At 36.0% G+C, this 26,658-nt stretch overlaps 1 protein-coding gene across 4 annotated transcripts in view; it reads right to left on the bottom strand.

Moving 5' to 3' along the window:
* Nucleotides 1-26,658, bottom strand: part of CPNE8 (copine 8) — a 276,946-nt gene that overhangs the window by 100,234 nt on the left and 150,054 nt on the right. For all 4 annotated transcript variants that reach the window (XM_061416467.1, XM_061416469.1, XM_061416468.1 and 1 more), the window contains 2 exons: nt 25,009-25,113; nt 23,618-23,659 (listed from right to left, as the gene is read on the bottom strand). In XM_061416467.1, coding sequence (XP_061272451.1) covers nt 23,618-23,659; nt 25,009-25,113 — 147 coding nt within the window. The remainder of the gene's footprint in view (nt 1-23,617; nt 23,660-25,008; nt 25,114-26,658) is intronic.

Genomic DNA, 26,658 nt, shown 5'->3' with positions numbered 1-26,658 from the left:
ACACAGTAAAGGTAGAAAATCATCTGCACACAAAAAGGATATCAAAACCAGCAATTTTGAGGACAGCACAAATGGAAGATATTGGGAATACATTTGAAATTAAAAGAACAGAAATTTAAAACAATCTTGTTTGTATATTGACCTCTATAACAAAACCTCAGGGTAAGCACACATTGAAAACCTATAAGAGATACATACACAAAAAAGAAAAAGGAATCCAACCACAACACAAAAATTAGTCATCAAATCATAAGACAAGTGAATAAAAGAAGAAGGGAAGAAGAAAGACTAAAAAAACAACAAAATGGCAATCAGAACATATATACAATAATAATCTTAAGTGAAGACAGATTAAATGCTTCAACCAAAAGACATAGACTGACTCAATGGATTAAAAAAAAAAAACCAAACACCTCACATATATATTGCCTACAGGAGAACCACTTCAGATACAGGGACACATACAGACTGAAAGTGGGAGGATGGAAAGGGAAATTTCATACAAATGGAAATCAAAAGAAGCCTAGAGTAGCAATACATATATTAGACAAAATAGACAAGGGACAAGGAAGGACATTGCATAATGATCAGTGAATCATCCAAGGAGATGTAACAATTTATAGGAGCACTCACATTAGGAGCACCTCAATATAATAAGGTAAACACTAAAAATCATAAAAGGAGAAATCTAAAGTAACTCAATAATAGTGTGGCAATTTAAACCTTCCTCACATGTATCAATAGACACATTGTCCAGACACAAAATCATAAAGGAAATGCAGGCCCTAAATGATACGTTAGATTAGATGGACTTAATTGATATTGATAGAGCATTTCATCTGAAAGCCGCAGAGTACTCATTCTTCTCAAGAAGAAGGGAACATTCTTCTGGAATGCACATGGAACATTCTCCAGGATTCAACAAAGCAAGCCTCAGTAAATTTAAGAAAACTGAAATCAAATTTTTTACCCTACCACAATGCTGAGATTAGAAATCAACTATAAGAAAAAAATCTGTAAGAAACTCAAACATACGGAAGCTAAAGCAATATGCTTGTAAAGAACCAATGGATCACTGAAGAAATCAAAGAGGAAATAAAACTATACACAGAGACAGGTGAAAATGACAGCATGACAACCCAAAACCTATGGAACACAGCAAAAGCAGTTCCAGGAGGAAAGTTTATATCAATATAATCTTATAACAAGAAACAAGAAAAATCACATATAACCTAACCTTACACCTAAAGTAACTAAAGAAAGAAGAACAAACAAAATAGAAAGCTATTAGGAGGAAATAAATCATAAAGATCAGAGAAGAAATAAATAAAATCGACATGAACAAAACAATAGAAAAGATAAATGAAAGTAAAAGCTGGTTCATTCAAAGCATAAACAAAATTGACAAACCTTTGGCCAGGTTTATCAAGAAAAAAAGGGAGAATGTTCAAATCAATAAAATTAGAATCGAAAAAGGAGAAGTTACAGTGAGCACCACAGACAAGCAAAGGATCATAAAGAACTACTACAAGCAACTGTATGCCAATAAAATGGACAACCTTGAAGAAATGGACAAATTCTTAGAAGGGCATTATAAAAATCTCCCAAGACTAAACCAGGAAGACTTGGAAAATATAAAGAGGCCAACTACCAGTACTGAAATTGAAAGTGTGATTTAAAAAAGAGACAGGGACTTTGGGATGGACATATACACACTGCTGTATTTAAAATTGATAATCAAAAAGGACCTACTGTATAGCACATGGAACTCTGCTCAATGTTATGTAGTGGTCTGGATGGGAAAGGAGACTGGGGGAGAATGGATACACGTGTACATGACTGCATGCATTCTGTGAGATCACTATCACTCTCATACAAAAAACAGATAGTGACACCACAAAAAGAAAATAACAGGCCAATATCCCCTTTGAATATACATAAAAGTACTCAACAAAATACTAGCAATTTGAATCTAATAATACTTTAAAAGGAGCATTCACCATAATTAAGTGGGATTTATCCCAGGGATGCAAGGATTTTTCATTTTCCACAAATCAATCAGTGTGATACACCACATTAAATAATTGAAGAATAAAAACCATATGATTATTTCAATACATGCAGAAAAAGGTTTTGACAAAATTCAACACACATTTATGATAAAAATGTGTACAGAATGTGAGCATAAGAGGGAATATAGCTCAACGTAATATAGGCCATATATGACAAATTTACAGCTAACATTATACTCTATGGTGAAAAGCTGAAAGCATTTCTTCTAAGATCAGGAACCATTTAGGATGACCACTTTTTTCACTTTTATTCAACATAATTTTGAAGTGTTAGCTATAAGACAACAACAAAAAAAAATCCAAATTGGAAAAGAAGAAGCAAATCTGTCATTGTTTGCAGAAGACATGATACTATACATACATACATAGAGAACCCTAAAGAAAACCAGAAATCTAACAGAATTCACCAATGAATGTGGTAAAGACGCAGGATACAAAGTTAATACAAAGAAATTTCTTGTGTTTCTACACAGTAATAATGAACCATCAGAAAGAGAAGTTAAAAAAAAAATACCATTGTGAAGTAAGTCAGACAAAACGGCCATTTACCATCACATCAAAAAGAAGGATACCTAGTTATAAACCTACCTAAAGAGACAAAAGACTTGTACAATGAAAACTGTAAGATGCTGATGAAAGAAACTGAAGATGACAGATAGATGTAAATAGAACATATATTATGTTTCTGGATTGGAAGAATCACCATTTTAAAAATGCCTTTACTACTCAAAAGACAATCTAAAGATTTGGTGCAATCCCTATCAAATTATCAATGACATTTTTAACAGAACTAGAACAAAAAAATGTTAAAATTTGCATGGATACACAAAAGATTCTGGATAGCAAAAGCAATCTTGAAAAGCGGCATTGAAGGAATCAGGTTCCATGACTTCACTCTATATATTATAAAGCTACAGTCATGAAAACACTATGATAATGGCACAAAAGCAGAAATATAGATTAATGGAACAGGATATAAAGCCCAGAAATAAACTCAGTCACCTATGGTGAATTATTCTATGGGAAAGAAGGCAAAGCTATACAATGGAGGAAAGAGTCTCTTCAACCAGTGATGCTGGGAAAACTATACAGCTACATGTAAAAAAGAAGAAACTAGAACACACCCTAACATCATACACAAAAATACGCTCGAAATGGATTAAAGATCTAAATGTATAAAATCGGATATTATGAAACTGATAAGAAAACATACATAGAACACTCTTTGAGATAAATCATAGCAATACCTTTTTGGATCCATCCCCTACAGTAATGAGACTAGAAACAAAAATAAGCAAATAATTAAACTCAAAAGTTTTTCCACAGCTAAGGAAACCATAGAGAAAATGAAAAGACAACCCTTAGTATGGGAGAAAATATTTGCAAATGAAGCAAATGACAAAGGATCAGTCTCCAAAATTTACAAACATAGTTCATGCAAGTCGATATAAAACAAAACCAAAAAGAACATTAAAAAAATGGGCAGAATAATTAAATAGACATTTATCCAAAGAAGACTTATCAATAGCTAAGAGGCATATAAGATGATGTTCAATATCACTAATTACTGGAGAAATGAAAATCAAATCTACAATGAGATATTACCTCACACTGGTCAGAATCGCCATCATCAAAAAATCTACAAACAATAAATGGCGGAGTGGGTATGAAGAAAAGGAACCATCTTACACTGTCACTGGGGATATGAATTGGTACGGCTACAATGGAGAACAATATACATGTTCCTCAAAAAATAGCCATAGAGCTACCATATGATTTAGCAACTCCACTGCTGGGCATATATCCAGCAAAAAACATGGTTTTAAAGGTACACGCATGCCAATGTTCATTGAAGTGCTGTTTACAAAAGCCAAGACATGGAAACAATCTAAATGTTCATAGACAGATGAATGGATAGAGAAGATATGGTACAAAAATACAATAAAATATGACTCAGCCATTAAAAAGGATGAAATAATGTCATCTGCAGCAACATGTATGAACCTTGAGATTATCATACTAAGCAAACTAGGTCAGACAGAAAGACAAATATCATATGATACCTCTTATATGTGGAATCTGAAAAAAAAATACAAATAAACTTATTTACTATACTTTTTTTTTCAGCCAAATCATGTTACATGTGGAATCCTAATTCCCCAGTCAGAGATCTAGTCTGTACTTGCTGCATTGGAAGGCAAATTCTTAATCACCGTACTGTCACAGATGGCCCTACAAATGAACTTATTTAAAAAACAGAAACACAGAGAAAGAACATATGGTTACCAGAAGAGAAGGGTGTCAGGGAGAGAAAGATTGGGAGTTTGGGATTGACGAGTACACACTGCTATATTTAAAATAGGTAATAGGGAACTCTGTGGGATATTCTGTAATAAAATGGGAAAAGAATTTGAAAAAGAATAGATTCATGTATACATATAATGAAATCACTTTGCTATACAACTGAAACTAATACAACATTGTTAATCAACACTACACCAATACAAAATAATTTTTTTTAATGAGAAAAAATTAAAGATAAGGAGAGAATCTTAGAAACAGCAAAAGGAAAGCTACTAGTTGCATACAAGGGAACTCTGTAAAAATATCAATTAACTTTTCAGCAGAAACGTGGCAGACCAGAAGGGAGTGGAATGATATATATAAAGTGATAAAAGGAAGAAAATTACAACCAAGTATATTCTGTCTGGCAAGGCTCAATTCAGATTTCAAGGAGAGAATTTTACAGGCAATTGAAGCTAAAAAAGTTTATCACATCAAAAATGATTTTACAAAAAAAAATGTTAAATGGAAAATAAAAGACCACAACTAGAAATATGAAAATTATGAAAGGAAAATTTTGTTGGTAACAGCATATATACACTAAAGGTAATTAGATCAAGCACTAATAAAATCATTAGGAAGATTAAAAGACAAAAGTGGTGAAATCAACTACACCCAAAACAAGTACTGATGAGACAGATACGAAACAAAATGATATAAAGTATGATGTCAAGATCTTAAACAAGGCAGGGTGAGGAGTAAAATGAATGTACGTGATTGTTAGAATGCATTTGAACTTAAAACTATCATTCAAAAATAATCATTTACATATGAATATATATAGTCACGGAGAAGGCAATGGCAACCCACTCCAGTACTCTTGCCTGGAAAATCCCATGGACGGAGGAGCCTGGTAGGCTGAAGTCCATGTAGTCACGAAGAGTCGGACACGACTGAGCGACTTCACTTTCACTTCTCACTTTCATGCACTGGAGAAGGAAATGGCAACCCACTCCAGTGTTCTTGCCTGGAGAATCCCAGGGACGGGGGAGCCTGGTGGGCTGCAGTCTACGGGGTCGCACAGAGTCGAACACGACTGAAGCGACTTAGCAGCATATATAGTCGCATACCAAAAAATTATCATTCAGTTCAGTCGCTCAGTCGTGTCCGACTCTTTGCGACCCCATGAATCGCAGCACGCCAGGCCTCCCTGTCCAAAAACACACAAAAAAGAAACAGGAATTCAAATATAACACAATATAGCCATCAAATCACAAGATAGCAAAATAAAAGAAACAAAAAAGAACAATAAAACCAAATAGAGAACAATGAACAAAATGACAGTAAGTATATATCTACAAATGATTTTACTTTTTCTTTCTTTCATTTTTTCTTTCCGTTCTTTCTCTCTCTTCCTTCCCTCACTTCCTCTTTCTCTTGCTTGCTTGCTTTCTTTGATTTTGTTTAAATTGATATTTAAATGTTTTATAATATTTTGTTAGTTCCTGCTGTACAATGAAGTGAATCAGCTATATGTATACGTATATCTCTTGCTCTTAGTCCTTCCTCCTCCCTTGCCCCATCCCACCCATCTAGGTCAACACAGAACGCCGAGCTGAGCTTCCTGTGCTTTATAGCAGGTTCCAACTAGCTACCTATTTTATCAATACAAATGGTACTGTATATATGAAAATCCTAATCTCCCAATTTGTTCTACCTTCCCATTCACTTCTGTATCCACATTTCCATTCTGCACATCTGTATCTCTATTCCTGCCCTGAAATAGTTTCATCTGTATCATTTTTCTAGATTCCACATATATGTGTTAATAAACAATATTTGTTCCTCTCTCTATGACTTACTCTACCTGATAAACTTTAGGTTTATCCCACATCTCTACAAAGGACCCTATTTCATTTCCTTTAGTGGCTGACTAATATTTCACTGTATACATGTACCACATCTTTAGGGCTTCTCAGGTGGCTCAGTGGTAAAGAATCTGTCTGACAATGCAGGGGATGCAGATGTGGCTTGATTCCCTGGTCAGGAAAATCCCCTGGTGGAGGAAATGGCAACCCACTCCAGTATTCTTGCCTGGAAAATCCCATGGACAGATGAGCCTGGTGGGTTACATTCCGTAAGTTTCACAAAGAACTGGACACGACTGAGTGAGCACACACAAACATTTTATTCCATTCATCTGTCGTTGTACATTTAGGTTGTTTCCATGTGCTGGGTAATGTAAATTGTGCTTCAATGAACACTGGGGTGCATGTGACCTTTTGAATTATGGTTTTCTCAGGTGTGTGTCCAGAAGAGGGATTTCTGGGTCATATGGTAGTTATTAGCTTTTTAAGGGAACTCCATATTGTTCTCCACAGTGGCTATATCAATTTATAATCCCTCCAACAATACAAGAAGGTACTCTTTACTCCACATTCTCTCCAGCATTTATTGTTTGTAGATTTTATGATGATGGTCTTTCTCACCAGTGTAAGGGGATACTTCATTGTAGACTTTGTTTGCAATTCTCTAATAATTAGTGAGCCTGAGTATCTTTTCATATGCCTCTTTGGCATCTGTATGTCTTCTTTGGAGAGATATTTAGTTTTTCTTTCCAGTTTTAGATTGGGTTGCTTGGTTTTTTGATATTGAGTTCCATGAGCTATTTGTATATTTTGAAGTTTAATCTTTTGTCCATTGCTTCATTTGCAAATATCTTCTCCTATCCTGAGGGCTGTCTTTTCATCTTGTTTATGGTTTCCTTTGTTGTGCAAACCTTTTAAGTTTAATTACGTTACATTTGTTTATTTGTATTTTTAATTCATTACTCTAAAAGGTAGGTGTAAAAATATCTTGATATGGTTTAGGTCAAAGAGTGATTTTCTTATTTTCCTCTAAGAGTTTTACAGTGTCTGGTCTTACATTTAGCTAATTAATCCATTTTGAATTTATGCTTGTGAATGGTCTTAGGTAATGTTCTAATTTCATTCTTTCACATGTGGCTGTCCAACTTTTCCAACACCACTTGCTGAAGAGACTGTCTTTTCTCCATTGTATATTCTTGCCTCCTTTGTCAAAGATAAGGTGTCCATAGGTGCATTCATTTATCTCTGGGCTTTCTATCCTTATACGATTAATCTATATTTCTGTTTTTTTTTGCCAATACTATACTGTCTTGATTATTGTTGCTTTGCAGTATAGTTTGAAGTCAAGGAGCCTGATTCCTCCAGTTCTGTTTTATTTTCTCAAGATTGCTTTGGCTATTTGGGGTCTTTTGTGTTTCCATACAAATCAATTTTTGTTGTTGTTCTTGTTATTCTAGCTCTGGGAAGAATGTCACTGGTAATTTGATAGGGATTGCATTGAATCTGCTTTGAGCAGTATATTCATTTTCACAATATTTATTCTTCCAATTGAAGACTGTGGTATATTTATTCATCTGGTTTTATCTTTGTATGATACCTTTATACCCACTTTCTGGAGAGTTTGTTTTGTAAATGGAAGTTGAAGTATGGCAAGTTTTTTCTGCACCTATTGGGAAAGGGATATGGTTTTTATTATTCAATTTTGTAATGGGGTGTATTACACTGATTGCTTGGCAGATACTGAAAAATCCTTGCATCCGTGGGATATATTCTATTAATCATGCTTTATGGTCATTTTCATGTATTGCTTGATTTGGCTGCTAATATTTTGTTGAGGATGTGTATACCTATTTTAATCCCTGATATAGGCCATTAATTTTCTCTTTTTCTGTGTTATCTTTTCTGGATTTGGTATCAGGGTGAAACTGACCTCACAGAAGAGTTGAGGAGCATTCCATTCTCTGAAATTTTGTGAAAAGTTTGAGAAGGATAGATGTTAACTTCTCTCAAAATTTTTGCTAGAATTCAGCTGTGAAGTAATCTGGTCCTGGACTTAGTTTGTGGGGAGTGTTTTGATTACTGATCCAATTTCATACTGGTCTGCATCAATGGTCTGTTTATATTTTCCACTTTTTTTCCTGGTTCAATATTGGGAGAAAGCAAATTCTAAGAAGTTGTCTATTTCTTCTAGGTTGTCCATTTTATTGGCAAATAGTTGTTCATAATAAATGCCATATATGGTGAACTCACAGCTAACATCATACTTCACAATGAAAAGGTGAAATCATTCCCTCTTTGATCAGAAACAAAAGGATTCCCACTGTCACCACATTTGTTCAACATAGTTTTGTAAGTCCTGGCCACAACAATCAGAAAAGAACATGAATAACATGAATCTTAATTGCAAAGGATAAAGTACATGTTTCACTGTTTGCAGATAATATGATACTATGCATAAAAAATTGTAAATATACCACCAGAAAACTTAGAGTGCAGCAATGAATTTGGTAACATTGCAGGATATAAAGTTAATATAAAGAAATTTGTTGTTCTTCTATACAATAACAACAAACTATCAAAAAGAGAAATTAAAGAAACTACCTCATTTCCAATGGCATGAGAAAGAATAAACTACCAAGGAATAAATCTACTTAAGGAGGCAAAAGACTTGTACTTTGAAAACTATAAGACACTGAAGAAACTAACTTAAGATGACACCAACAGATGGAAAGATTTACTGCATTCATGATTTGGAAGAATTAATATTGTTTAAATGACAATAATGCCAAAGGCAATCCAAAGATCTAATGTGAACCCAAAGGTATTTTTCACAGAAGTAGAACAAGTAATTTTAAAATTTGTACGGAGACACAAAAGACTGCAAATCTTGTGAAATCTTATGAAATCAGAATAGAGTTGGAGGAATAACATTCAACTTTAAACTACAGTACAAAGGAACAATAATCAAAGCAGTATGGTACTGTCACAAGATCAGACACTTAGCTCAACAGAAGAGAGCCCAGAAGGAAATACACACGTTAGCAGTCATTTAATCTATGACAAAGGATATAAAAATATGCAATGGAGGAAATACAGTTTCTTCAATGAGTGGTGCTGGTAAAGTGGAAAGTTACATATAAAAAATGAGGCCAGACGTTTTCCTTACATCATATAAAAAATAAACTCAAAATGGAATAAAGACATAAATGAAAGACTAAATCTTCTAGAAGAAAATATGGACAGAACACCCTTTAACAAAAATCATAGCAATATTTTCTGGATTTGTCCCTGAAAGGAAAGGAAATAAAAGCAAAAATAAACAAATGGGACTTAGACTTAAAAAATTTTGCAAAGAAAACCATTGACAGAATGAAAAGACAAAATATTAGAGAAAATATTTTCTAATATAAGGGCTTAACATCCAAAATATATAAAGAGCTCATATAAATCAACATCAAAAAGACTCAACCAATTAAAAAATGGACCAAAGAACTATACAGACATTTTTTTTTCTGAAGAATATAGACAGATGGCCAACAAGTACATGACAAGATGCTCAATATCATTATTCATTAGAGAAATACAAACTAAACCAGAGTGAGATACCACTTTACATCTGTCAAAATGGGTATCATGAAAAAGAGCACAAATAACAAATGTTGGTGGTTCGATGTTGAGCAAAAGGAACCCTCTTATACTGTTGGTGAGAATGTAAGTTGGTGCCCATCATGTGAAAAATAGTATGGTGTTCTCAAAAAAGGAAAAATAGAACTATTATATGATCCAGCAATTCCACTCACGCATGTATAACAAAAAGCAAAATCACTAATGTGAAAAGATGCATGAGCTCCAATGTTCATAGCAGTATTATTTACAACTGCCAAGATATGGAAGCAAGCTGAGTGTCTTTCAATAGATGAATGGATAAAAAATGTAGCACCTATCTATAATGCAATACTGCACAGCCACAAAAAACAATGAAATTTTGCCATTTGTGACAACATAGATGGACTCAGTGCATTATGCTAAGTGAAATAAATCAGACAAAGAAAGACAAATAATGTATGATACCACTTATGTATGGAATCTTAAAAAATAAGTAGGGAATTCAACAAAAAGGAAAGAGACTCACAGATCCAGAGATCAAACTAGTGGTTATCGGGGAGTGGGGGAGAAGCGTCAGCATAGAGGCAGTGAATTATGAGGTAGAAACAATGACATATAAAATAAATAAGCTAAAAGGATATAGTATACAACACAGTAAGTATAGTCAATATTTTATAACTGTAAATAGAGTATAACCTTTAAAAATCATGAATTATTCTGTTGTACATCTGTAACTTTTATAATATTGTACATCAACTATACCTCAAAAAAGATGCAAACGGATACTAATTTCAATTAAAAAGACATAGAGTGGATCAATAAATTAAATTACAAGACTCATATATATGTGGCCTGCAAGAGACTCATTTCAGATTTAAAGGACAGTCTGAAAGTTGATAGGATGGAAAATGGTATTTTATGTGAATGAAAACAAAACACACAAAAAAGGCTATGGTATGAATACATATATCAGACCAAAGATACTTTAAAACAAAATTATAAAGTGAGACAAAGAAGCACATCACATAATTTTAGGGGCTTATCCAACAAGAAGATGTAACAATTATAAATACATATTCTCCCAGCCGACAAGTTCCTAATAGATAAAGCAAATATTTACAAAAATTAGCCTCCAATTAAAATAAATTAATTAATTTAAAAAATCATCATGTTGTGCACCTTAAACATACACAATGTTGTATGTCAATTATATCTAAATAAAGTTTGAAAAAAAAATAATGGGAGCAGTTGAGAGTAACACAATAATAATAGAATTTACATTCCATTTATATTGACAGAGAGATGCAGAAAAACTATGAAAATACCCTGAACTTTAGAGCACATGGACTAATAGATACAAATTGCACATTACATCTAGATGCAGTAGAATATATGCTTTTTTCAAGAGTTCATGGAATGTTCTTCAGCATAGATCACATGCTAGACCACAAAACAAATCTCAATAAATTTAAGACAATAATAATAATATCAAGTATCCTTTCTAGTCACAAAAAAATGAGGTTTGAAATCAACCATGAAAGAAAGAAAGGAAGGAAGACAGAAAGAAGGGAGGAAGCTAGGAAGAGGGAGAGAGGGAGCAAGAGAGAGAAGGAGGGAGGAAGGAAGGAAGGGAGGAAGGCAGGAAGGAAAGAAGATGGGAAAAATGCAAACATGTGGCACCTAAAAAATGTGCCAGAAACACTATGAACCAGTACAGCAGTGGTGTCAACTGGAGGCTTCCCTGTCCTTCCCCATCTCTTGGAGCTTGTTCAAACTCAAGTCCATTGAGTTGGTGATGCCATCCAACCATCTCATCTTCTGTTGTCCCCTTCTCCTGCCTTCAATCTTTCACAGCATCAGGATCTTTTCCAATGAGCTGGCTCTTTGCATCAGATGGCCAAAGTATTGGAGCTTTAGCTTCACATCAGTCCTTCCAATGAATATTCAGGGTTGATTTCCTTTAGGATTGACTGGTTCAATTGCCTTGCTGTCCAACAGACTCTCATGACTCTTTTCCAGCACCACAGTTTGAAAGCATCAGTTTTTCAATGCTCAATTCAGTTCAGTTGCTCAGTTGTGTCTGACTTTGAAACCCCATAGACTGCAGCATGCCAGGCCTCCCTGTCCATCACCAACACCCAGAGCTTGCTCAAACTCAAGTCCATTGAGTCGGTGTTGCCATCCAACCATCTCATCTTCTGTTGTCCCCTTCTCCTCCCACCTTCAATCTTTCCCAGCATCAGGGACTTTTCCAGGGAGTCAGTTCTTCTCATCAGGTGGTCAAAGCATTGGAGTTTCAGCTTCAGCATTAGTGCTTCCAATGACTATTCAGCACTGATTTCCTTTAGGATTGACAGGTTGGATCTCCTTGCAGTCCAGGGGATTCTCAAGAGTCTTCAACACCACAGTTCAAAAGCATCAATTCTTCAGTGCTCAGCTTTTTTTATAGTCCAACTCTCACATCCATACATGACTACTGGAAAAACCATAGCCTTGACTAGACAGACATTTGTTGGCAAAGTAATGTGTCTTCTTTTTAATATGCTGTCTAGGTTGGTCATAGCTTTTCTTACAAGGAGCAAGTGTTTTTTAATTTCATGGCTGCAGTCATCATCTGCAGTGATTTTGGACCCCAAGAAAATAAAGTTTCTTATTGTTTCCATTGTTTTGCCATGAAGTGATTGGACCAGATGCCATGATCTTTGTTTTTTGAATGATGAGTTTTAAGCCAGCTTTTTCACTCTCCTCTTTCACTTTCATCAAGAGGCTCTTTAGTTCTTCACTTTCTGCCGTAAGGGTGGTGTCATCTGCGTCTCTGAGGTTATTGATATTTCTCCTGGCAATCTTGATTCCAGCTTGTTCTTCTTCTAGCCCAGCGTTTCTCATGATGTATTCTGCATATAAGTTAAATAAGCAGGGTGACAACATATAGTCTTGATGTACTCCTTTCCCGATTTGAAACCAGTCTTTATTAGAATTATACTTTCCAAGATCTATCTTGCATATACCTTTTAGTTAAGCACCAATGTGAAATGTTTATATAATTTTCTTTAAAATCTTATTGAAAATAAGAAAAATATTTTTTCCTTGAAATACACATCTGAGAGAATATATAATCAAAGTGAGTGAAAGAATATGAAAATACAAAAAATTAAAATATTGTTGTATAAAGACTGGAGTGTTTTGTTAAATTAATCACATGGTAACCTGTTTGGCACACAATAATAATTTATTCTAAAATTAATAGAATTAATTGGATCATAAATAAAAACAATTAGCATTTTTAAAAGTTTCAAGTAAGTGATAGGTAATGGAATAAGAAAATATACTGATCCCATCATTAAATATGTGTTTAGGGCACTAAAGATTAATTGCAGGCAAATTGAAGTCTATTGCTAGAAAAAGACTAATCAGAATATGTGAGGAAATTAAAATAAATCAGAAAAATATAAAGGTATATATAAAAGACTCCTTGTAAATGAGTTATAATGACTCAGAAAACTTAATGAGTTATAATGACTCAGAAAACTTAAATTCTTGAATGAAGCACTGAACCAGGAATCACTGTTATTTCATACCATGATGACCTATAATTATGTGTATAAAACATCAAATACATTTAACAAATATTACTTTCAAAAGCGACATACAAGAGACTGATAGCATTTGGATAGCATTTTACAGACTTATTTATTTATAAGTATTATCACTTTATTAATTTTTTTCTTTTCTTTTTTTTAAATATAAATTTACTTACTTTAATTGGAGGCTAATTACTTTACAATATTGTATTGGGTTTTCCATACATCAACATGAATCTGCCACAGGTGTACACTTGTTCTCCATCCTGAATCCCCCCTCCCACCTCCCTCTCTGTACCATCCCTCTGGGTTTGAATCAGTTCTAATGAGGTGGATGAAACTGGAGCCTATTATACAGAGTGAAGTAAGCCAGAAAGAAAAACACCAATACAGTAAACTAATGCATATATATGGAATTTAGAAAGATGGTAACAATAACCCTGTATGTAAGACAGCAAAAGAGACACAGATGTATAGAAAAGTCTTACCACTTTTTAAAATGACTACATTTGATAAAATGCACAGTAATAAAAATGAAATTTTTGCTCTCTGTTCAAAGGACACTACAAGCCAGGATTTTATGACTGGAAGTTCACTAGTTCAACTGTTTCATCAAATCATTTTCTGGGAGATAGCAAATTACTCAGTGAGTCTTTTACAATCAGTCCTACATTGGAACCACATGGTTTTAAGGCAGAGCTGTCCCATTAATGCACCCTGAATTTCAAATTAAGCTACTAACTCAGCTGAAGCAACTGGAAGAATTTGAATCATTTTAAGGATACTACTACTGATTGCTCTGTAATCTAGACAAGTCAGTTTCTCAGCATTTCAGCTTTTCAATTGTTAAAATGAGGTTTAAATATTCTTCCCTCACATGATTTGAAGATATGGTAGGAATTATGGGAATGATTTTAGAAAAGTGGTATAACTGGTTGAAATTAAGTACATCAGATCAGATCAGATCAGATCAGTCGCTCAGTCGTGTCCGACTCTTTGCGACCCCCATGAATCGCAGCACGCCAGGCCTCCCTGTCCAACACCAACTCCCGGAGTTCACTGAGACTCACGTCCATCGAGTCAGTGATGCCATCCAGCCATCTCATCCTCTGACGTCCCCTTCTCCTCTTGCCCCAATCCCTCCCAGCATCAGAGTTAAAATAATCATACCAAGGTGATGCAATGTCTCTGTGTTCACAGGTCATTGTTAATGTGTTTTAATGTGTTTAGACTTTAAAAAACAGTACCAATGACTATAATTCTTTTATTTTAAGATCAGGATACACATTTTAATGTCAGATGGCTGCTTGCTCAACAGCATTATCACATTTTTGTATGTCTCATAGATGCACAAGATATTTGCTACAGAATTAATTTCAAGTATATGTTTTCAGACAAATACAGCATCAGATTTCTAAATTAAAGATCACACAAATTCCTGAAGTTCCTAATCAGTGAATATTATTGTTGCTGTTAATCAGTCACTAAGTTGTGTCTGACTCTTTGCAATCCCATGTACTGCAGCATGTCAGGCTTCCCTGTCCTTTACCATCTCTCAGAGATTGCTCAAATTCATATCCACTGAGTCAGTGATGCTATCCCCATCTCATCCTTTGTCATTCTCTTACCTCCTGCCCTCAGTCTTTTCCAGCTGGTCAGCTCTTCACATCAGGTAGCTAAAGTATTGGATCTTCAGCTTCAGCCTCAGTCCTTCCAATGAATACTCAGGGTTAATTTCCTTCAGGATTGACATGTTTGATTTCCTTGCTGTCAAAGGGATTTTCAGGAGTCTTTTCCAGCATCACAATTGGAAAGCATCACTTCTTCAGTGCTCAGTCTACTTTATGGTCCAACTCTCACATCTGTACATGACTACTGGAAAAAGCAAAGCTTTGACATTAGGATCTTTGTTGGCAAAGTGATGTCTCTGATTTTTAATACACAGTCTAAATATGTCATAGTTCTTCTTCCAAGGAGCAAGCATATTTTAATTTCATGGCTGCCATCATTATCCACAGTGATTTTGGAGCACAAGATAATGAAATCTGCCACTTTTCCCCCATTTATTTGCCATGAAGTGATGGGACTGGATGCCATTAACTTAGTTTTTGAATGTGAGTTTTAAGTCCGGATTTTCACTCTGATCTTTCACCTTCACAAGAGGCTCTTTAGTTCCTCTTCACTTTCTGTCATTAGAGTGGTATCATCTGTATATCTGAGGTTGTTGATATTTCTACCAAGCAATCTTGATTTCAGCTTGTGCCTGATCCAGCCTGACACTTCACATGATGTACTCTGCATCAAGTTAAATAAACATGGTGACAATATACAGCCTTGTCTTACTCCTTTACCAATTTTGAACCAGTCCATTGTTCTATGCTTGGTTTTAGCTGTCTTGACCTGCATACAGGTTTTTCAGGAAGCTGGTCTGGTATTTCCATCTCTTTAAAATTTTTCCACACTTTATTTTGATCCATGCAGTCAAAGGCTATAGCATAGTCAATGAAGCAGACGTTGATGCTTTTCTGGGAATCCCTTTCTTTTTCTATGATCCCTTGGATGTTGGCAATTTGATCTCTGTTTCTGCTGTCCTTAGTAAATTCAGTTTGTACATCTGGAAGTTCTCAGTTAACATACTGTTGAAGTCCAGCTTGAAAAATTTTGAGCATTACCTTCCTAGCATTGAAATGAGCACAACTGTACTGTAGTTTGAACATTCTTTGGTATTACATTTCTTTTCGAATGGAATGAAAACTAACCCTTTCCAGTTCAGTGGCCATTGCTGAGTTTTCCAAATTTGCTGGCATATTGAGTGGAACACTTTAACAGCATCATCTTTTAGGATTTGAAATAGCTCTGCTGGAATTCCATCACTTCCACTAGCTTTGTTCATAGTAATGCTTCATAATGCCCACTACTTAAAACTCAACATTCACAAAACTAAGATCATGGCATCTGGTCCCATTACCTCATAGCAAATAGATGGTGAAACAATGAAAACAGTGAGAGATGTTATTTTTGGGGCTCCAAAATCACTGCAGATGGCGACTGCAGCCATGAAATTCAAAGACACTTGCTCCTTGGAAGAAAAGCTATGACCAACCTAGACAGCATATTAAAAAGCAGAGACATTACTTTGCCAACAAAGATCTGTCTAGTCAAGGCTATGGTTTTTCCAGTGGTCATGTATGGATGTGAGAGTCGGACTATAAAGAAAGCTGAGTGCTGAAGACTTGAAGTTTTTGAACTGTGGTGTTGGCAAAGACTCTTGAGTGTCCCTTGGACTGCAAGGAGATCCAACCTGTCAATCCTAAAGGAAATCAGTCCTGAATATTCATTAGAAGGACTGATGCTGAAGCAGAATACTTTGGCCACCTGATGCAAAGAACTGACTCATAGGAAAAGACCCTGATGCTGGGAAAGATTGAAGGCGGGAAGAGAAGGGGACAACAGAGGATGAGATGGCTGGATGGCACCACCAACGTGATGGACATGAGCTTGAAAAGGCTCCAGGAGTTGGCGATGGACAGGGAAGCCTGCAGTGTTGCAGTCCGTGGGGTCACAAAGAATCGGACATGACTGAGTGACTGAACTGAACTGAATGCTCACTATAGTTCACACTCCAGTATATCTGGCTCTAAGTGAGTGATCATACCAGAGTGGTTATCCAGACCACCAAGGTCTTTTTTTCCTAGTTCTTCTGTGTATTCTTTCCACCTCTTCTTAATCTCTTCTGCTTCTGGTGAGTCTTTGCTGTTTCTGCCCTTTATTGTGGCCATCTTTGCATGAAATATTCCCTTGGTATCACCAATTGTCTTGAAGAGATCTCTAGTTTTGCCCATTCTGTTGTTTTTCTCTATTTCTTTGCATCATTCATATAAGAAGGCTTTCTTATCTCTCCTTTCTATTCTCCATAAATCTGCTTTCAGTTGGGAATATCTTTCCCTTTCTCTTTGCCTTTTACTTCTCTTCTCTTCTCAGCTATCAGTAAGGCCTCCTCTGATAATCACTTTGCCTTCTTGCATTTCTTTTTCTTTGGGATGCTTTTGGTCACAGGGTCTTGTAGAATATTACAAACCTCTATCCATAGTTCTTCATGAATCCTGTCCATCAGATCTAATACCTTGAATCTATTCATCACCTCTACTGTATAATCATAAGGTATTTTATTTAGGTCATACACGAATAGCCTAGTGATTTTAGCTACTTTATTCAAGAAAGCCTGAAGTTTGCAATAAGGAGCTCATGATCTGAGCAACAGTCAGCTCCAGGTCTTGATTTTATTGACTGTATGGAGTTTCTCTATCTTCAGCTGCATAGGACATAATCAATCTGATTTCAGTACTGCCCATCTCATGATGTCCATGTGTAGAGTCATCTCTTGTGTTTTTGGAAGGGCATGTTTGCTATGCCCAGTGTGTTCTCTTGGCAAAACTTGTTAGCCTTTGTTCTGTTTCATTTTGTACTCCAAAACCAACCTTGCTTGTTACTCCAGGTTCTCTTGACTTCCTACTTTTGCATTCCAATCCCCTATGATGAAAAGGACATTTTTTTTTTTTTTAAGTTCTAGAAGGTCTTGTATATCTTCATAGAACTGTCTAGTGATTGGGGCACAGACTTGGATTCTTCTGATGTTGAATGGTTTGCATTGGAAACAAACCAAGATCATTCTGTCATTTTTGAGACTGCACCTAAGTACCACATTTTGGATTCTTTTGTTGACTATGAGGGATACTCCATTTCTTCTAAAGGATTCTTACAGTAGTTGATAAAATGGTCAAATTAATTAAATTTTCCCATTCCCTTCCATTTTAGTTCACTGATTCCTAAGATGTTGATGTTCACTCTTCCCATCTCCTGCTTGACCATGTCAAATTTTCCTTGATTCATGGACCTAACCTTCCAGGTTCCTACACAATATTAGAGTCTATAGGCTTTATGGTAGGTCTAAAGGCAATCTTCAAAGGGACTTATGCCAACCCGCACCTCCCAGAACTGCAGCTGTCAGTCCCCTTGTCCCTGCTGCAGGACATTGCTGATGCATGCCTCTGCCCGAGACCTTCAAACACTCACAGGCCTCCAGAATGAAAACCACAATCACAGGAAAGTAACCAAAATGATCACACAGATCACCGCCCTATGCAACTCAATGAAACTATGAGCCATGCCATGCAGGATTACCCAAGATGGATGGGTCATAGTGTAGAGTTCTGACAAAACGGGTTCACTGGTGAAGGGAACTGGAAATCACTCCAGTATTTTTTTCTCAAGAACCCCATGAACACTATGAAAAGGCAAAAGTTATGACAGTGGAAGATGAGCTCCCCTGGTTGGTAGGTGTCCAATATGCTACTGAAAAAGCAGGGTAGAAAGAATGAAGAGGCTGGGCCAAAGAGGAAATGATGCTCAGTTGTGGTTGTGTCTCGTGGTGAAAGCAAAGCCTGATGCTATATAGAACAATCAGGGAATATTATTAACACTTCAATTATATAATGCACCTTAGCAAATAAAACATAATATAAGCATGTAACACTATCACACATTTTTCACTTCAATTTTTGACTGAAATACTTTCTGGATTGAAACATCAAATTACTCTATTTACTTCTTATGATTAAACTTATAGACAAAATAATACATATGTCTGACCAGTTTTTCTCCACTTTATAAGGGAAAAACTCTCAACTTGTATCAAATTCAGAAAATCAAACTGATTTAAGAATAAGACAATTGATATAAAGTTAGTTATATCACTGTATATGAACTTTATTAAAACAGAAACCTCAAATAAATACAGCAAGGAGACCAACAGGGGGAGCTCTCCTGCCCTGTAACAATAGAAGAGCTCCAACAATATAAGAGCTTCCGAGGTGAGGTGGCTCAGTGATAAAGAATCTGCCTGCCAATGCAGGAGTTGTAGGAGATGCGGGTTGGATCTCTTAGTCAGGAAGGTCCCCCGAAGGAGGAACTAGCAACCCACTCCAGTATTCTTGCCAGGAGAATCTCATGGAAAGAGGAACCTGGCAGACGACAGCTCATGGGGTTGCAGAGTTGGACATGAATGAAGCAACTGAGCATGCACATACATGCAAAGCAGAAGAAACTTCCTCTTCCTTCTTGGCAAGGACTCAGAAAATCAAAAGCCACAGACTCTTTCATTGTTATGGCCCTCCCAACTCCCTTTTCTCTATAAATCAGCACCTTCACTTGCCTGCAGGGACTTGCACATGAGTTGTCCTGGTCACAGTCTCTGAATTGAGATTCTATACTAATCAAAGATAAAGTCTTCTTTGGTCAAGGAATATTTGGCAGCTTATTTGTTTCAGGTCAATAATTTTATTACACTCTACAGAGTGCTATCCAATATGACAACTGACAACCAGATGTTGCTATAGGGCACTTGAATTGTAGCCAGTCTCAATCGAGATGTACCATAAGCATGAAATACCATATCAGATTTCAAAGACTTAGTATAAAAATTTAAAATTTTCTCTGTAATAAGTTGATATTGATTGCATAATTAAAAACATTTTGCACATATAAAATTAAATATTACATCAATTTCACTGGTTGAGTTTTACTTGTTAATGCTGACACTAGAAAATTAATATGTACATAAGTTTCATTGGTTTAGTTTTACTTCTGTGCAAGGGAGTTATTTCCTGCTGTATCAATCAACAAGGATGTCATAGCCATCAGGGATTCCCACCCTCCAAATGTGAATTTCTAAGCCCAGGAATAACAATATCTGTTATCTGGAAGCCATCAGCCAACTCCCATGGTGAGCACTGGCCCCAGCTAGCTGAGATGCATATGAAAGGAAAGATTTCAGCAAGCCTAGACTCTTGCATCTTCCCAAACAGAAAAGCACTAAGTTCCTTGAGATTTCTGGTTTTCCTTAATTAACAATCATCTCCTGATGTTCAAACTATCTGCCCCTTGTTATGAGCTTCTATATAAACGTACTCCTCTCCCTCCACCTCCTTGGAGCAGTTATCTCAGGATTACTTGAGATGATGTTTCTCAGGCTTGAAGTCCTAAAAATTCCCACCAAGTAAAACATAACTCCTAACTTCTAAACGGTAACTATTTTTTTTACACTGACACTTGTTAATGCTGCCACTAGAAAATTTGAAATACATATGTGACTAACATTGTATTTCCAGTGATCAAAACTAAGTTGAGCTGTCAAAAAGTGAAAAAAAAAAAAAAATGATGGAATCCACCAAGCAAATACTCTTCCTTAAAAAGAGGAATCAAAAGCACTGATATACACTTAGATATACAATTTAAATAATGATACACCTATAGTATTTGAGGACTGGAAAAGGTCAGTTTTCATTCCAATCCCAAAGAAAGGCAATGCCAAAGAATGCTCAAACTACCACACAATTGCACTCATCTCACACGCTAGTAAAGTAATGCTCAAAATTCTCCACGCCAGGCTTCAGCAATACGTGAACTGTGAACTTCCAGATGTTCAAGCTGGTTTTAGAAAAAGTAGAGGAACCAGAGATCAAATTGCCAACATCCACTGGATCATCGAAAAAGCATGAGAGTTCCAGAAAAACATCTATTTCTGCTTTATTGACTATGCCAAAGCCTTTGACTGTGTGGATCACAAGAAACTGTGGAAAATTTTGAAAGAGATGGGAATAGCAGACCACCTGACCTGCTTCTTGAGAAACCTATATGCAGGTCAGGAAGCAACAGTTAGAACTGGACATGGAACAACCGACTGGTTCCAAATAGGAAAAGGAGTACATCAAGGCTGTATATTGTCAACCTGATTATTTAACTTCTATTCAGAGTACATCATGAGAAATGTTGGGCTGGAAGAAGCAGAAGCTGGAATCAAGATTGCCGGGAGCAATATCAATAACCTCAGATATGCAGATGACACCACCCTTATGGCAGAAAGTGAAGAGGAACTAAAAACCTCTTGAAAGAGGAGAGTGAAAGTGAAAGAGTAGAGTGAAAAAGTTGGCTTAAAGCTCAGCATACAGAAAACGAAGATCATGGCATCTGGTCCCATCACTTCATGGGAAATAGATGAGGAAACAGTGGAAACAGTGTCAGACTTTATTTTTTTGGGCTCCAAAATCACCGCAGATGGTAACTGCAGCCATGAAATTAAAAGATGTTTACTCCTTGGAAGAAAAGTTATGACCAACCTAGATAGCATATTGAAAAGCAGAGACATTACTTTGCCAACAAAGGCCCATCTAGTCAAGGCTATGGTTTTTCCAGTGGTCATGTATGGATGCGAGAGTTGGACTGTGAAGAAAGCTGAGCACTGAAGAATTGATGCTTTTGAACTGTAGTGTTAGAGAAGACTCTTGAGAGTCCCTTGGACTGCAAGGAGATCTAACCAGTCCATTCTGAAGGAGATCAGCCCTGGGATTTCTTTGCAAGGAATGATGCTAAAGCTGAAACTCCAGTACTCTGGCCACCTCATGCGAAGAGTTGACTCATTGGAAAAGACTCTGATGCTGGGAGGGATTGGGGGCAGGAGCAAAAGAGGATGACAGAGGATGAGATGGCTGGATGGCATTGCTGACTCGATGGACGTGAGTCTGAGTGAACTCCGGGAGTCGGTGATGGACAGGGAGGCCTGGCATGCTGCGATTCATGGGGTCGCAAAGAGTCGGACACAACTGAGTGACTGATCTGATCTGAAGCATGAAAATAACATCAAACTCATACATCTCCATCAGAACTCTTGTGTGGCCAGGTGCACTGTAAATAGGTATTATTTTGAAAGGAACCTTTTTTTTTTTTTCTGAGCAATAGGTCACAACAGTGGGCTTAGGTGTGCTCTGTCACTTCAGTCATGTCCAACTCTGTGTGGCCCTATGAACTGCAGCCTGCCAGGCTCCTCTGTCCACAGGATTCTCTAGGCAAGAATACTGGGGGTTGCCATGGACTTCTCCAGGGGATCTTCCCAACCCAGGGATCGAACCTGGATCTCTTATGTCTCCTGCATTGTCAGGCAGGTTCTTTACCACTAGCACCACCTGGGAAGCCCATGGGCTTAAATACTCAGCATTTGAAAAGGAATGCATTTGAGTCAGTTCTAATGAGGTGGATGAACCTAGAGCCTATCACACAGAGTGAAATAAGTCAGAAAGACAAAACAAATATTGTATATTAATGCATATATGTAGAATCTAGAAAGACTACTGATGAACCTATATGCAGAGCAGTAATGGAGGCCTAAAGATAGAGAACAGACTTAACGGACACAGGGCTGGGGTGTGGAAGGAGAGGATGCATTGTAAGGAGAGAGTAACATGGAAACATATGTATTACTATATGTAAAATAGATAGCCAATGGGAATTTGCTATATGACTCAGGGAACTGAAACCAGGGCTTTGTAACAGAGAGGTCGGATGGACAGGGAGGCGGGAGGAAGGCTCAAGGGAGAGGGGACATAGGTTTAGCTATGGCTGATTCATATTGATATTTGGCAGAAACCAATACAATATTGTAAAGCAATTATCCTTCAATTAAAAATAAATAAATTTAAAAACACACCTCAATATCAGTCTTACTTAAAACATTAGAAATAGTGAGAATATATCTAAAGAAAAAACAGTGGTGTGTTCCTCTCTTACTTATTAACATGTTGCGCTATGCAGAAGGAAACCATAATTTCAGAACTCTGCTTACCTATTTTTATTGGCAATTAGCAGACATAATTCTAGAGTTTTGTTTTATTGTTTGTTTGTGAGGTATGTGCTCCTTTTTTGTGGAAGGGGAGCTCAGATGTGTTCCCATGGATGATGTGCGGTAGAAAGGTTATAGAAATCTTCAGAGAGATTATGAGATGCAGAAATTTGAGAATCACAACTCTACAGCTATAAAACTAGATGTCTATAAATTGTACACAATGAGAAATCAAGTCCAAGTTGAAAATCTTTACTATATTACTAGTAATCTTTAATATGTTACTAGCAATTTTAGTAGTTTCTAAAATTACTATATTTTTATTACTATTAAAAATAGAGGAAGACCTCTATTTTATTTTGCAAATTGAATACACTCATTCTTAAAATATCACGTGAACATTTTAGTAACAGAAAAGCAAGACAAAAATACACAATTCAAAATCTAAAATGTGAAAATGTGGTCATTTCAGTATATTTGCTTCTTAAAGCATATTAATTTGTAAAAGCAAAAACAAAACAAAAGACAATGTCTTACCTTCCATCTCGATTCCAGTCATACACCTCTACTTTGACGGTTCTGTCCATGGTGAAAACATACACACAGGGTAAAGTTACTTAGTAAGATCAAATTAACATATGACTGAAAGTTAAAAAATAAGTTATAGACTTTCTTAGATAAAATATTGTATACTTTCAAGTTTTACAAAATAAAGCTGATTTTCTGATTTTAATACTAGTCTTCAATTTTTACTTTAAAATAGGTTTTTAAAATCACATAGATTTTTAAATTCTTTAAACAGAATAGGAAATTAAACAGGAAAACCATTTATAGTTTGACACAGCTCTTCAATGAGGAGCATAGAGCTACTTTTCCAGTCTTCAAAACCATTGACTTTGTGTTTTGACATTGAGTTTGTATTTCTCAAACTCAGCATATATCAGAATCACATGGAAGGCTTGTAAAAATGTGAATTATGTGACCTCATGCCCAAGTGTTTCTGGTTCAGTAGTCCCGGGGGTGGGCCCAAGAACTTGAATTTTTACAAGTTTCATCAGGTGATGCTGATGCTGCTAACTGTATTATACAAATCATGGTCTTAGAAAGAATGAGTCCAATTAAATAAAGTTGTGACATTATTAAATGAATAAAGTGACAGGCAAGTAGCATAATACATTTTAAGAACATCTAATGACATATTGGTAATGGATAGTTTTTCCTATGATTTTAGTTAATAGAATAAATTTTCATTTTTCTAATATACAAGTAGTAAGATAAAATATGTTTTGGGGTGAGAAAGGGTTTTTATATAGTAATCTTATAATCCATCTTCATAAGAAAAAGAAAAAACTTTGATATGAATAAATCTTCAGGTATATTGTGGGAAGATCTTTAGGGCCACATGACCTACTTATTTGTAAAACACCAGAATCTCCCTGTTCTAGATCTGTAGAACTTTTATAACTCAGTGACCATGAGAATGATGATGTCAAATAGGATTCTCAGGAGTAAACAGGGTTGATAACATACATAATAATAATTTTACATCTTTTGTATATTTACTTATTCCTTTCTAGAAAGATAATACCAAATGAAAACCTATAAAAGGTTTCTGAGGCTATAAAAATTATGGGATACTTTTGTATATGTTAAAATAAACAAATATTCAATATATTTTTAGCACTTTGCACATTTTTGTTTTTGAAAATTCAGTCAAATCAAAATTTAATTAGTCAATTATTCCTCTTGCCTATATCATTATGGGTAAAAAATGTTACTTAAAAAATTCTTAATAAGTCAACTATGCTTTGGTAAATACACATTTACATTGGCAAAGAAGCCATCTTAATTTTAAAAATTCAACTTAGACTATTGGATACAAAATCTACAGTGATTAAAACTCTCAGACAAGTTGACACTTATTTTACCTGTCATAATCGCCATTACATAAAGCTCTTACTGAGATCTTGAATGCTTGCCATACAGGATTTAGAGTGTTTTTGACAACTTCTGTTTTATGACAGATTGTAAAACTGTAAAAAAAAAAAAAAGTTTTCCAGTTATTTTCATGATTTAGTTCTAATATATGCCTTAGCAATCATTTCTTTCTTTATATTTTGTTCAGAATACAGGTTGCCTGTCCCTCTGTTACTGTTATATCAGTCAATAAAAAGATTTGCTGTTTCAAAACTTTAAAGATTAGCTCATCATAACATATGGCAACTCACTCCAGTATTCTTGCCTGGAGAATCCCAGGGACAGAAGAGCCTGGTGGGCTGCCATCTATGGGGTCGCACAGAGTCAGACACGACTGAAGCGACTTAGCAGCAGCAGCAGCATCATAACATAAACCAATGAGGGAATTTCCTGGTGGCCCAGTGGTTAAGAATCCACCTTGCAATGAAGGGGACACCAGTTCTATCCCTGGTCTGGGACGATCCCACGTTGCCATGGGCCAGCTAAGCCCATGCACCACAGCTTACTGAGCCTGCACTCTGGAGCCTTTGAACTATTAATTACTGGGCCCATGTGCCGCAACTCCTGAAGCCCACATGCCCTAGAGCCCGGGCTCCACAAGAGAAACCACCACAGTGAGAAGTCTATACACCACAACTGGAGAATAGCCCTTGGTCTCTGGAACTAGAAAATGCCCACGTGTAGCAACAAAGACCCAGCACAGCCAAAAATAAATGAAAAAATATTAAAAAAATTAAAAATTGCAATTGTGCAATGAGTTTACTAAAAATGACCTGAACATTCAATAAATCCTAAAACTGCTGTGTAAATAATCTCTATAAAAATTGTAGTGACATGTTGCAGTGAAAAGTATCTATCAGTCACTAAACATGAAGGTTATCAGTAATTTTGAGAAATTTATTGGAATACTGGGCACAAAAATCTGGTTAGAATGAGTCTAAGAAAGAGAAGAGAAACAGGCAGAATGTGTAAACATTTTTGAGCAGTTTAGCTGTAATAAGAAAAAAGAGAACTTGAGGATAACTTAAAGGGGAAAGATTAGTCAAGTGAAAGGTGTGTTTTTTGTCACTTTTTAGTTTTTTTTTCAAGATGAAGTTAAGAACAACAAGCGTGTATGCTAAAGGAAAAATACATTAGAGAAAAGACTATTTGTGATGTATGAGTGAAAGGGGAAGAAGGCTAGAGTAATGTCCTGAAGTAGATGGAAGTGGATAGGACAGAGGGCATCAAAATGGAGTAGTAGGCCTTGGAAGCACTTGGATAGTCATTTTGCAGAGCATTTGGGAAGACCAAACACAGGGGTAGATATTGTGATGGGATCTTAAGGAATTTCTCCATTTGCTTGCATTGTCCTATTAAATAGGAAACAAGATAAACAGTAAATAAGAAAGAGGGAAAAAGTGCATAACTGTCTGGGAGAGAGGAACATTGATGGATTAAGAAAAAGGAATGATTTCTGAGGAGGGTCAAAGGCTTATTTAAGATTAACATAATGGATTTATAGTAGAGACCATTCAATATGTGGTTCTTTTTTTTAAATCTAAACTGTTGCTTATTCCTAGAGGGAAGAAAGATAGCAATTAAAGAATATATAATAAGCA

Source organism: Bos javanicus, chromosome 5, assembly GCF_032452875.1.
Source record: "Bos javanicus breed banteng chromosome 5, ARS-OSU_banteng_1.0, whole genome shotgun sequence".
In the NCBI taxonomy this organism is placed as follows: domain Eukaryota; kingdom Metazoa; phylum Chordata; class Mammalia; order Artiodactyla; family Bovidae; genus Bos; species Bos javanicus.
This window is presented reverse-complemented; position numbering and strand designations above follow the sequence as displayed.